This window comes from Artemia franciscana, chromosome 2, assembly GCF_032884065.1.
Source record: "Artemia franciscana chromosome 2, ASM3288406v1, whole genome shotgun sequence".
Classification (NCBI taxonomy): Eukaryota; Metazoa; Arthropoda; class Branchiopoda; order Anostraca; family Artemiidae; genus Artemia; species Artemia franciscana.
Genome location: NC_088864.1, coordinates 1,804,043 through 1,816,875, shown reverse-complemented (window position 1 = coordinate 1,816,875; position 12,833 = coordinate 1,804,043). Strand labels below are relative to the sequence as shown.

Sequence of the window (12,833 nt, the reverse complement as noted above, 5' to 3'; positions counted from 1 at the left end):
TCTCTGTAATATTAACATCTTGAAAAGTTTGCGTCCTCTATCTCCAACCCAGATGAGGAGGTATGCACATTGGACTTTTTCTGCTTTTCCAGCTAAAGGGCCATCAAACATTAGTTCTGCATGGTTTTTGAATTTTGTCCATTCATTTTCCAAATTATCTGTATCCTGGTTGATGAAAGGTTGTCAGACATCCATATCTGATTTCTTCTGACACCATGTAGAATTTGGAATAATTCTTTTGTTCAGACCCAAGCACCTATAATATAAAGCACACAATAAGCAAAGCATGGACAGCTCACAAGTAGGTAAGCATAGCACACACACAGGGTAGGCGAGTAATGGTACAGGGTGAGGCACTTTGCTATTGCATTGCATTGAAGGGGGTTCAAACTCACTAGCCCCCTAGATATGCTCCTGATTGTGTTCTAGTGTTATACCCAAGTTCTCAGTCATCCATTGAACATTTTCTTTTTGCCTCCATCAAAGCCTACCTAGCACATTGGATTATCGATTCTTGGCCATCAGAATCTATATTCAGTAATACTGCTCCATTACCGTTTGCTGCCGTATTGGTTCGTAGGCAAAATTCTTATCTAAGGTCTGGTAATTTGAGTTCCAGTGCCTTGAATAATTCCTTGAAGGGTTTCAGGGGCTTTTATTGCATTTGTTGGGCATTTAAATTGACCCAATCTTTTAAAAGATTGACTAAGTTATTGTAGCATAGATCTTGACGTAGCACCTGAAATAGCGTAAGAGTCAAGAGACCAATATATAGCTTTTCTGATTTGTGGGTGGCTTTAACTGGTCTTTGACTGTGAATTTTTCAGGAGTGGGTGGAATATTTCTTTGATTTATAAGGTGCCCAAGGAAGAATATCTTCAGTACTATAACTTACTGTTATACGAGATAACGGACACATGGTAGGCAGGTAACACTACAGCTCCTTTCTTCATGATTAGGCTTTTGTAATGGCTTTCCATGCAGTCCAGATTGAGTCACTCATAAGTTCATTATTCTAATAGGCTTTAGAGGTCTACCATAACATGTTTGCTGTGGGCTTGTGACAGATGTGTCAGACCACGGTTGCAGACTGGCCTGTGGTGTATTGGGAGTGTTATATGGGGTCATTTGATGGGGAGCAGCTGTTTCTGAGGGGTGGTGACCTCAACTTAATGGCGTCATGGCTTCAACTGGAGAGCACAGCCTGGTTGCAGAGGTGATCCATGGTGGTGTGGCTTCTGTGTCCAATAAATCCTAATAATCAGTTGCTTTTCCTTGACATTTGAGTGGATAAGGGTAGATAATGTTTCTGGTGAAGTTGAGTCCAGGTGAGGCCCTGGTTCCCTTGCTTGTGGTTGGGAGATGTGGATGTGGTTTCTTCTCAGTTGAGACCCTATTGCTGTTCTGACCATGTATGATCTTGGGTTCTCATAGTAAGCGACAATTTCTGCCTTGGTCCAGTTTGCCTTAGTTGCAGACTGGCCTGTGGTGTATTGGGAGTATGATATGATGGTATTTGATTTGGAGCAGCTGCTTTTGAGTGGCGGTGGCCTCAACTTAATGGCGTCATGGCTTCAGCTGGAGAGCACAGCCCAGTTGCAGAGGTGATCCGTGGTGGTGTGGCTTCTGTGTCCAATTTTTCACTGCAATCTCAATAATCAGTTGCTCTTCCCTGACATTTGATTGGATAAGGGTAGATAATGTTTCTGGTGAAGTTGAGTCCAGGTGAGGCCCTGGTTCCCTTGTTTACGGTTGGGAGATGTGGATGTGGTTTCTTCTCAGTTGGGACCCTGTTGCTGTCCAGACAATTTCTGCCTTGGTCCAGTTACTGTTCTTGCATGTAGACTTTATCTCCCATGTGTAGTTTTGGCAAAAATTTCATTCTTTTGTTGTAGTATGATTTCTGGTGCAGCTGTTGTTTTGTCCGGCCTTCCATGAATACCTTCTGGGGGATTATTTTTGGCCTAAGATGTTGGTTGGTGCATGATAGGACAAGTTGTGAGGGTGAAGTCAAACCATCAACAGGGGTGTTTCAATATTCTAAAAATCTGATGTATGGGTCTGTTCTTCTTTTAAGCAATTTTGACATGATTCTCTTGCTGGTTTGTATTCTTTTCTCTACTAAGCCTTTTGACCTTGGGTGTATGAGGCTTGACATCTTGTGTTGTATTCCCCAGGATTCAGTGAAGAGTTTCATTTTGTGTGATGATAGCTGAGGGCTGTTGTCAGATATTATCAGTTGTGGTTTGCTGTGGAGAGCAAAGTGTGCTCTTAGTATCTGGATGACAATTCCTGAAGTTAAGCGTGACAGCTTATCTAGTTCAAAATACTGGCTATGGTAGTCCATAGTGATCAATTATTGCTGTTTGTTCCACTCAAACAGGTCAAACCCTACTTGATGACATTGTAAAACAGGAATGGTAGAATTTATCAGCGGTTCATTTTGGTTGTTTTGTGGAAGTTTAGCACAATTTCCTCATTTATTGATAAATTTCTTGATGTCACTGTTGATGCCAGGGCAATACATGTGCATGCAGGCTCTTTGTTTAGTTTTTTCCAGGCCAAGTCGGGCAGCGTGAAGCTGCTCCAAAGGCATGCTGGTATGATGATTTGAGCACCTTTGGATAGCATTCCATCAAAAGCTGATAGCTTTTGCTCAATGTTCCAGTATGAGCTGATTTTGGGATGGCATCGGTTTCATAAAGATGGTCAACCTTCTTTGAGGGTAGTTTCAAGCTGTTTTAACTGTAAGTCTGATTTGGTCTTGTCTCTGATTTCCTAAAGTTTGGCATGGCTGACAGGCAGACAGTTTGCTATGGTATGCACAATTACCCCAATGTCTGCATGCAGCATCAGATACTGGAATATCGGAGCTAGGTAAGTAGCAGACAATGAGGTTGTAAGGTTAAATTTAGACCATTAGTCTCTCTATCCTGGGAGAGACACTGTGTAGTGGCTTTGAAAGGATAGTTTCTAGGGGGCAATAATCAGTTGTTATATTGACTTTTCTGCCATATATGAAGTGGTGGAAGTGCTTACATCAGTAAACTATCGTGTAAAGCTCTTTCTCCAACCGGGGTTAATTTTGTTCTATTTTGTCCAGGGCTCTTGATGCATATCTGAATATATTGTTGTTGGCTGAGATCTCTGCTCCTAGTCTGTGTTTTAAGGCATTAACTTTAAGCTCAATGGTTCTGCAGCTATGGTCAAAGAATGCTAATCCAGACACAATTGATTCCTTGATATCCTTGATACACTTGCATTGATTATTCTGGAGGATGAAGGATTCTTCCTTCAATAAGTCTCTTAGGGGTTTGTTTTTGGATGATAGTTTAGGGACAGGAAGTTCAGCATTCCTAGCAGTGTCTTAGTTGTTCTTTTGTCTTTTTTTTTTTTTTGGTTAAGGCATTTTGTTAATGGCTTGTAGCTTTTCATGATCCGGTTTTATGCCATCTTAGCTAATCTCATGGCCAAAAATAACTTACTTTTTCCAGTTTAAACTTGCATTTGATTTTGTTTAATTTTATCCCCAGTTTCTGGGCCCACTGAAGGACTTGTTTTAGTCTTTTATCATCCTCTTTCTTAGTTCTGTCATAGATGAGGAGATCATCAACTAGTATATAAAGTCCTTTAAGGCTGTCATATGCCTGCTTCATTCTCTGCTGGAACACACCTGGCACCAATATGAGACCAAATGGTTATCTCTTCCAGCGTTAGCATCTGTAGATTTTACTAAATGTTGTAAGGTAAGTTCCTTTTGTGACAGCTATAGTATCCAGTATCCTGACTATGCGCCAAGCTTAGAGAAATATACGGCTCCATTAAGGTTACTTATGGCATCATCAAATGTTGGGATTGAGTAATATGGTCGTTTCTTTGCTTTGTTAAGGTCAACCAGGTCAATCCAAAAACGTACACTCCCATCTTTCTTCTTGACCATGGCCATTGCATTTACCCATTCAGTAGGAACAATGACTTTCAATGATGCCTAATTCTTCCAGATGTACAAGCTCATTCTTGATCTTATCTCTCATTGCTATGGGTACCTTTCTTGCTAGGTGTACTGTGGGTGTGGCATTTTCTTTTTGGTGTATCTCACAATCTCCTGAAAGCATCCCTATTCCTTCAAAGACATCTTCATATCCTTTTGGTGTGTTTGTCGACTGGTCTGTTTGTATTTTGGCCTCAATGTTAAGGATAAGTTTCACCAGATTCAGCTCCTGGCTTGATTTTAGCCCAATAATAGGGGTAGTCCTAGATGCAACCATATAGAATAACTGGGGCTTGCTGGGCATGTTTTCGTACCTGTACTGCAGTTTGCTTGTCCCTAGGGAGGATATCTAGGAACCACAGTAGCTTGTGAGTCTGGTTGGTTGAGTCTATAGGTAATGCTGAAGGATTAGCTTTGCCTGTGCACCAGTGTCAACTTTAAAGTCTGTTTTCATCTGTTCATTGATGTATAAACTTGCATAGGCTTCATCCTTACTGTCATTCCAGTTAACTGCATACAGGTAGAGGTTGACTCTTCACCTGAGTTTGAGTTGCCTGGGAGCTCTCCACTGGGCAAGTTCTCACTATGCAGATGTTCCACAAAATTAACTGCTTTGCTCTTACAAACTCTGGCAAAATGGTTGATTTTCCTGCATTTCAAGCAAGTTTTTTTTTCTTTTGAGGTATACGTGGATTCTTGTATATTTTCCACCATGGAAGTAGCACTCTGGAGTCTTAGCAGCAGACCTCTTCCAGTTTCTTGATACAGCATCTACCTCTTGTTTTGTTTCTTGTTTCTCTCTGAACATTTTCAGTTATGCTTGGGTTATTTCATAGGCACGGTAGATTGTTATGGCCCTTTCAAGTGTCTATCCATCTCCTTCTGCCAAAAGCTTTTCGTGAATTATTGCACTCTTGACACCACACACAATCTTGTCACAGGTCATCTCACTCTTGTTAGTGTAGCTGCAGGTTTTGACAAGAATCTTAAGTTCAGTTATGAATTTATCCACATTTTGTGTATCTCTTTGGTCCCTTTTCTGAAACACATACAGTGAGAAGACTTGGTTTTGTTTCAGTACAGCATAATATCGAAACTTTTTAAGGTGTACGGTAACTTTGTCTTTGTCTGTCTCTGTAATGTCAAATGTCTTGAAAGTTCATGTTCTCTATCTCCAACCCAGATGAGGAGGTATGCACATTGGACTTTTTCTGCTTTTCCAGCTATGGGGCATCAAACATTAGTTTTGCATGGTTTTCGAATTTTGTCCATTCATTTTCCAAGTTATCTGTATCCCGGTTGATGAAAGGTAGACAGACATCCATATCTGATTTCTTCTGACACCAGGTAGAATTTGGAATAATTCTTTTGTTCAGATCCAAGCACCTATAATATAAAGCACACAACAAGCAAAGCATGGAGAGCTCACAATTAGGTAAGCGTAGCACACACACAGGGTAGGCGGGTAATGCAACAGGGGTGAGGCACAATGCTATTGCACTGTATTGAAGGGGGTTCAAACTCACTAGCCCCCTAGATATGCTCCTGATTGTGTTCTAATGTTATACCCAAGTTCTCTGTCATCCATTGAATATTTTCTTTTGGCCTCCGTCAAAGCCTACCTAGCATATTGGATTATCGATTCTTGGCCATCAGAATCTATATTCAGTAATACTGCTCCATTACCCTTTGCTGCCGTATTGGTTTGTAGGCAAATTTCTTATCTAAGGTCTGGTAATTTGAGTACCAGTGCCTTGAATAATTCCTTGAAGGGTTTCAGGGGCTTTTATTGCATTGTTTGGGCATTCAAATTGACCCAATCTTTTAAAAGATTCGTTAAAGACTAAGTTATTTTAGCATAGATCTTGACGTAGCACCTGAAATAGCCTAAGAGTCAAGAGACTGATCTATAGCTTTTCTGATTTGTGGGTGGCTTTAACTGGTCTTTGACTGTGAAATTTTAAGGATTGGGTTGCATATTTCTTTGATTTGCAAGGTCCCCAAGGAAGAATATCTTCAGTACTACAACTTATAGTTGTTCTGGTTTCAGCTTTAGACCTCCTTTTTCAAATTTTCATAGTATTCTCCTGACCCCATTTAAATGTTCTTCTATCTTTTCTTTTGCAAATAGTTGTGCGTTGTCTAAATAAGATAATGTATCTGTTTTGTCCTGGATCCTTTGCTTTTCTCTTGTTTATCATCCTTTAGAACAAAATTCATAAGTCGACTAAAACAGTTAGGGCTAAAAGATAAGCCGAAAGGAATGTCTTCAAACGTGAACGTCCTATATCATCCAAAATTAATGTTGCTTTGTGTTTAGTTTCTGGGTCCAAAGCTATTTGCCAATATCTGACTAAGGTTGAAACGTTGACTAGTACTGTCCTACGTTTAAATTTGTTATTTCAATTTAAACTACCATTAACATGGTAGATTTTGAAGACATTCAATTTTAGAACAACGTAAAATCGGTAAATAATTATTTCTCTCTGTATTGTAACATTCTAAACTATATAAGGGTCTTAAGAAAAGTACAGCTCTGGCAAACCCCACAGGGTGTCGTTTATTTATAAATAACCACTATTATTTGGCCAAAATTTTTCTGGAGTTTTGCAGGATTCTTTTGTGTTGTTTGTTTGGCCTACTGTATGATTTACTCCATGATTCCTAGGCACAAATTCAGGAAAATTGCTTGGCGCATGTCACATATTATTTGGTCCCTGTCCTCCTAAGTCTTTTCCACCTTGTGGTCGAAACTGGTTTCTTCTATTGTATGTTAAACCTTCATTTTGTGTTCCATTGCGATGGTGTGCCACAGAGTGGTTTGGTTTGCCATAATAATAGCAATTTAACCTGTTTTTATATCAATTGCAAATTTAATACCCCTCCCGGGGTCTATAGCTATTTCTATATGCCCTTTGTCCTAAATAATTTTTTGCTCTACTACTATGTGTATGGAGAGGTGGTAGGTGGCCATTGTATTTGTAGTTTCTAGCCGCTAAGGATTCAAGATCGCTGAACCGGTTCAGCAATTCTACAGAAGATGCCTCTTAGCCCTCTTCATCCCATTTAGCTTCACGAGATTTCTCCCCGAGTCTTAAACGATTTTGCTCTGTTTCATGGTTAACATCATTTTTGTTTCCTTTGCTATTTATTGATAGCTGATCTGACTTTTTTATAGCTTCATCGATTTGCACATCTGTTTCCACTAAAGTAAGGGCCGACTTGAGTATTTCAGGTTTTCTCAATAATATTAACCTTAGAAACTTATATGGTAAACCTTGCGTAAATGTACGCTATGTACTTTTTGTTTTGTTTCTTTGCTTCTGTTTTTGCCTGAATGAAAGCTTACCGACCAGCAAATCTTACCATACCGACCAGCTCTTAGGGCTAGAGTTGTAAGTTATGTTCCGGGCACATTTAAGGTATATAGCTTATAGAAACGGTGATAGTATAAACTTTGGAGGGGGCTCATTAGATTCATAATCAGAAGTTGTAGAGCCCTTTTTAGAACTCATGAGTGATAGGAGGGTGGATACCCCCACACCTCGTATTTTCCCGAAATACCTATGATAAAAAATTTGAGATGGCCATTTTTTGTCGTAAATACTTTGAAAACAGCTCGTTTGATTAAAAATGGAAAGGGTCAATGCCCTTTTCAATAGACAAAAGTGATCGGAGGGCAATTAATCCTGCCCCTGCCACGTTCATTATTTCCCCAAAGACATCCAATCAAAATGTTGAGATAGTCATATTTTTTTCAATGTAATTGAAAGTACTGGAAATTATATCTTTGAGAATGAACCCATCCCCTCCCCCCACAGTCCTCATGGCAAGGTAAGTTATGCCCTGGGGACATATAAGATATATATACAAAAGGTGATCGAATAAACTTCGGAGGGGGCTGGTTGGATTGGTAATCAGAAGTCTAGTGCCCTTCCTAAGGTTAAAATATCAGGAAAGGATAAAACGAGGGCAATAACAGCTAACATAAAAAATGTTTTCACTGGATGTCTATGGTCTTCGTTTTATCCTTTCTTCGTGATTTTATGTTTTATCATGATTAGCCAGTTTGGTCTCAGTAATTATTAACTTTTTAAGATTCAAAGTGATCGGAGGATGGATAACCACCTCCCCAAACCTCGTATTTTCCCGTAGTGCATCTAATAGAAATTTTCATATGACCATTTGTCGTTGTAGAAACTTTGAAAAAGGCCCATTTGATTGGAAATTGAAAGGGCTAGTTTCGGAAATTGAAATTAGCCAGAAATTGGTGAAATTCACCAGAGTTTCAGCTATTTTTAAATTTTTAGTCAATTTATGGCTTTCTTAGGATGTGTTCCAAATGTCCACCATTTCGTTGCAAGCAAACCTGTTCTCGTCTGGCAAAGTTTTGAATCACTCTTCTACAGTCATCTTTCGGGATGGCTCTTATTTTTGCTGTGATGGCAGTTTTCAGTTCTTCAACTGTTTGTGGATTTCCCTAGTATACATTGTCTTTGAGGAAACCCCACAGATAATAATCTGGGGGTTAAGATCTGGTGAGTACGGGGCCCAAGCGCATTACAGAACCATTCACACATTGTTACTCGCTTTTCCGTGTCAGCATCAGTTAATTTTTGCTTTATTTTAATCTTGTATGGGTATAGGTGCAGATCAGACGTAAGAACACGCCGTAGTGACTCCCTTGTCATTCCTAGTTCTTGGCTGCGTCTATGCACTGATTTCCTAGGGCTGCGTCCTACTGAGTTCCTCATTACAGCAATGTTTTCTTCTGTCCTTGCACTCTTCCTGCCTAAATAAGTTCCCCTGTGGCTTTAGAACATAGGTCCACTATATTCCCATGCTCTCTAAACTTTTTAATCCAAATAACAATCATTGATTTTGATGGAAAGTTGCGACAATGGAAACGCTTTCGAAACTGAATCTGTACACTTTAGTATGATTTTGTCGCAAAATAGGGCTCCAGCGAGAATATCTTTTGCTGATTTGTCCAAGACATTTTCAGGGCAATTATAGCTGCAAATGATCATCCATAGGTTTACCTTTCACGTCCTGCAACAGAAAAGACATTCATTAAAAATGGATTTTTTATCAATTAAAATATGGGTAGGCATCTTTTGGGTCACCCTGTACCACAAATAACTATCTATAAATAAATGAAACTCAACAACCCCTATGCATTCTCAAGACCACTGATAATAAACTACGTTTGAAAATTTTTCACCTGTCTTACTTTCATCAGTTAAAAATTATCAAAACCTTAACGAGAAATGACAGTATAATTCAATTTAACTGACAATTCACGGTGACTTTTTTTTTTTTTTTTTTTTTTTTTTTTTTTTTTTTTTTTTTTTTTTGCAAATTATTCTCTGTGATCTTGAGAAGGTATAGGTGTTGTCAGCCCTACTCGTGTTAATATTTGCTCGTTTTCAGTTTGACTCGGGTATTCATTGTTATTTCTGTTCATTTTCAGTATCATTTATTTATTGATAGTGATTTGTGGTATTTTTTCGCTTGGAAGATTATTTGACTTTATTTTTGCTCATTCTTGGGTTGGTGGAGCTCTTTACTTATCTTTGAAAATCCCACTTTATGGAATTTTGTTTTTAAACTAAAGCTAAAACAGAAGGGGAACTAGTAGAATACCTTAGGATAATCCATTGTCAATAAGGAGAGGGAACAGGATAATGATTTGGATGCTTAACTGCTTGTGATGTGTGTGATAAGAAAGAGGCAGCCAGTTTCACTAAGAAAAAGTCAATGTTGGACTCAGTGACAGGTTCCTCAATATGTTTCGATTGTTTCTCCCTGCTTTTATAGTTCAATAATTTAAAAAATCAAGTTTTTCTGACGAAAGAAAAGACTAAAATTGAAACTGTAAATAAGTAAAAATTATTCTATTCTGCCATATTTGTAGAAATATGAAAAACTAGCTGTTCATCTAAAACAAATCCAACGGATTGGTTTTAACAGGGACTTTCATAATGGCTAGAGAGACTGGCAAAAGGCAAAGTCTTTATTATGTAATAAGAAAAAAGGTAAAATGTTTACTGGTTGCCCAACAATGAACATGTTTTGAGCAGTTACACAATGACTTATTGTCTATATATTTCAATTATAGCCTCATTCAACATCTTCAGGAATCCTTAAATAGTAATTATTGTGAAAATGTAACACCCCTTTGGAACACATTATGGTATTTTTATGTTTGATTTTTTAATTGCAATATGAGTCTCATATTTGTAATCAACAATATTGCAAATTATTCAGTATCAATTTTGGTAAGGAACAAACTATTACTACTACTAATACTAATAACTCACCGTAGCACCAAGCCGTTTGAGGTCAACACAGATGCCGCCTAAGCTCTTCCTCCATCTCAATCTACTCAGAGTCTTTCTCTTTATACCTCCTAGGAACATCCTAAGGATCAAACTGATTTCATCGATTCTAAATTATTGTTCATTTTTAACATTTAATCATTTAGGACGATTATTTAGATATATTCAGAATTGTCTTTGGAATTGTCTGGAATTAGGCATATATAAAAAAAATAGCATGACTGTGATCTGAGTGAGGCCTGACATATCCAGCTTTGTTATAATGTATATCAACGTGTTCTAATTTTTTAAGATTATTAATGGCAATATGAATCTATGATTTGCTTTCACAAAACTTTAAAATCCCCATTAATAAATTTTGATTGGGATTAATTGCTACTTATGAATTGTGTACTTAGTGTGTTTTGATATTTGACAACTATAATATTAACGATTATTGCTGTTGCACATTCTATTTCTATCCTTTTCTTATAATCTTCTAAAGATTACGAATTGAATAAAGACATATGTCCAAATGTGCATTTTTTGGGGGAAGGAGGTATTTGTTGAGTATTTTATGTGTTTCCGTTTTAGACCTCTTCATTTCAATAGTTACATAAATTTTCAAAATGTACATAAATTACAGTTGTATTTATAAAAAAAAGCTTTATAAATTACATAACCAAAATAAAAACTGTTATCAATCTTTCATCAACAACTCTACCATGATAATGATAATAGGAATAATAATAAATAAATAAAAACTTCGCACCTTTTCCTAATAAATATTTTTTTTTTCAAATTGCTTTAAAGAACCCGAGGTGATAAGCCCCCCGAATACTCTGTGGAATGAAGTTCTATACACGGGGCTCTGAAAATCTTCGGAAACTAGCATTGGTTCCACTTCTGTGTGGCACAAAAAAAATAATCAGCATGACAAATTCCATAACTGTATAGTTACTAAAAACTGTAGTTACACTAAAATATTGTTACTAAAATAGTCATGAAAAACGTCAGGAATTACAGAATTCCAACATTGAAATGCACAAATTTCTAACTGGAAGTCATTTTATTTTGTAGTAACTCGTATTGCCAAGCGTGATGGCTTCCTTGGCCTATATAGAGGCATCTTTCCTCGGCTGATGGGTGATAGTCTTGGTTATATTGTTTATCAGAAGGTTGTAAAGCCTGAATGCTTTGAGGTGAGATACTATACACTTTATTTTATTGATTAATTACTGTGGTAGATACGAGATAACAGTATGGAGAAAAGAATTAGCCAAGGCACATTTCAAGCTGGTCAAGGCAGCATTTAAAAATACATGAGAAAAGTGCGTATTGTTAAGATGTTTAAAGGAAAAGTTGTGAACAATTGTTTTGAAATGTTGTTGATATCAAAATTGAACATTATATAAGTAAAAATAAAACAATCATTTGTAAAGATATGGCATAGAAACGAAATATGTAACAATACAATCAAGTTAAATTGGCAAAATAAGTCTTATTTTAAATAGATCTCTTTTATGCCTATTCATGCTCAGATTTGAAAAAAAAATTCGACTCTTATTTTCTTTCTAAATGAATTGAATTGGAGAAATGATTTTGAAAGAATGGGAGACCCCATTGAAAAATGATTTAAGTAGAAAAGGCCAAAAATCTTTTCCCCACCTACTTTTTATGGAAGTTATAGTCAAAGAAACTTGGGAGGTACCTCATTCAATTAAAAATTATAGTACCTATTTTAAGGGCTTAAATGATAAGAGGGCAATCAGCATCGCTCTCTGCCCTTTTCTTCTACCCAAATCCTCCCTCTTAACCCTGATAAGACCAGATAAAAATCTTGAGCTTGTCGTTTCGTTCAGAAATGTCGAAAGTTGTAATATGCATTCCTTCAGGGCCGATGTTACCCCCACCGTCCGAGGAGCCATGAAGCTGAATGGTTATACGAATAGCTAGAAGCTCTTAATGAATTTTTGACAATTTTCAAGCTGGTCAGAGAAACGTAATTATTGGGCCCATGTTTGTGTGCTACGAATCTTTTGATCGGGGCTGATCGATATACCAGCTTATCCTAACTAAAACTTTATTGTGCCGTATTTTTCAAAAGTTTTTTTGGCAGCTTTTCCTGCATCTTCATTGGGTAAACTAATTTTTTTGGTTTGAGTCCCCTTTACCCTGAAAATACGGATAAAAGTTTCAACCCTTTTGAACAATTCATTTTTTGCCATCTTTTGGGTGAACAATTTTTATTGTCTGTTTTCTTTAAATTGTAGTTACCTTGGCCCCAAAACTGACATAAATATATATTTTTGTTTACCTTTGGGATTTTGGGATCCTAGTGGCCCAGGAAGCAACGCAAGCTATTGAGACAAAACAAAGTTGTAGGCCTTTTTTGGGGCCCCTTTTTTTGTGAGAGCCAATATTTTTTCTTGCTCTACTTGGAACCGATGATACCAATCAACTGGCTTCCCCAGCTTTTGGCCACAAAGCCCCACCTTGTGGACATCTTGCGACCTCCTTGC

General features: G+C 37.5%; 1 protein-coding gene across 5 annotated transcripts in view; it reads left to right on the top strand.

Moving 5' to 3' along the window:
• The window catches only part of LOC136035760 (mitochondrial carrier homolog 2-like), a 449,695-nt gene that overhangs the window by 107,858 nt on the left and 329,004 nt on the right, over positions 1 to 12,833 (top strand). For all 5 annotated transcript variants that reach the window (XM_065717749.1, XM_065717755.1, XM_065717738.1 and 2 more), the window contains exon 2: positions 11,392 to 11,513. In XM_065717749.1, the coding sequence (XP_065573821.1) occupies positions 11,454 to 11,513 (60 nt within the window). In that variant the 5' untranslated portion in view covers positions 11,392 to 11,453. The remainder of the gene's footprint in view (positions 1 to 11,391; positions 11,514 to 12,833) is intronic.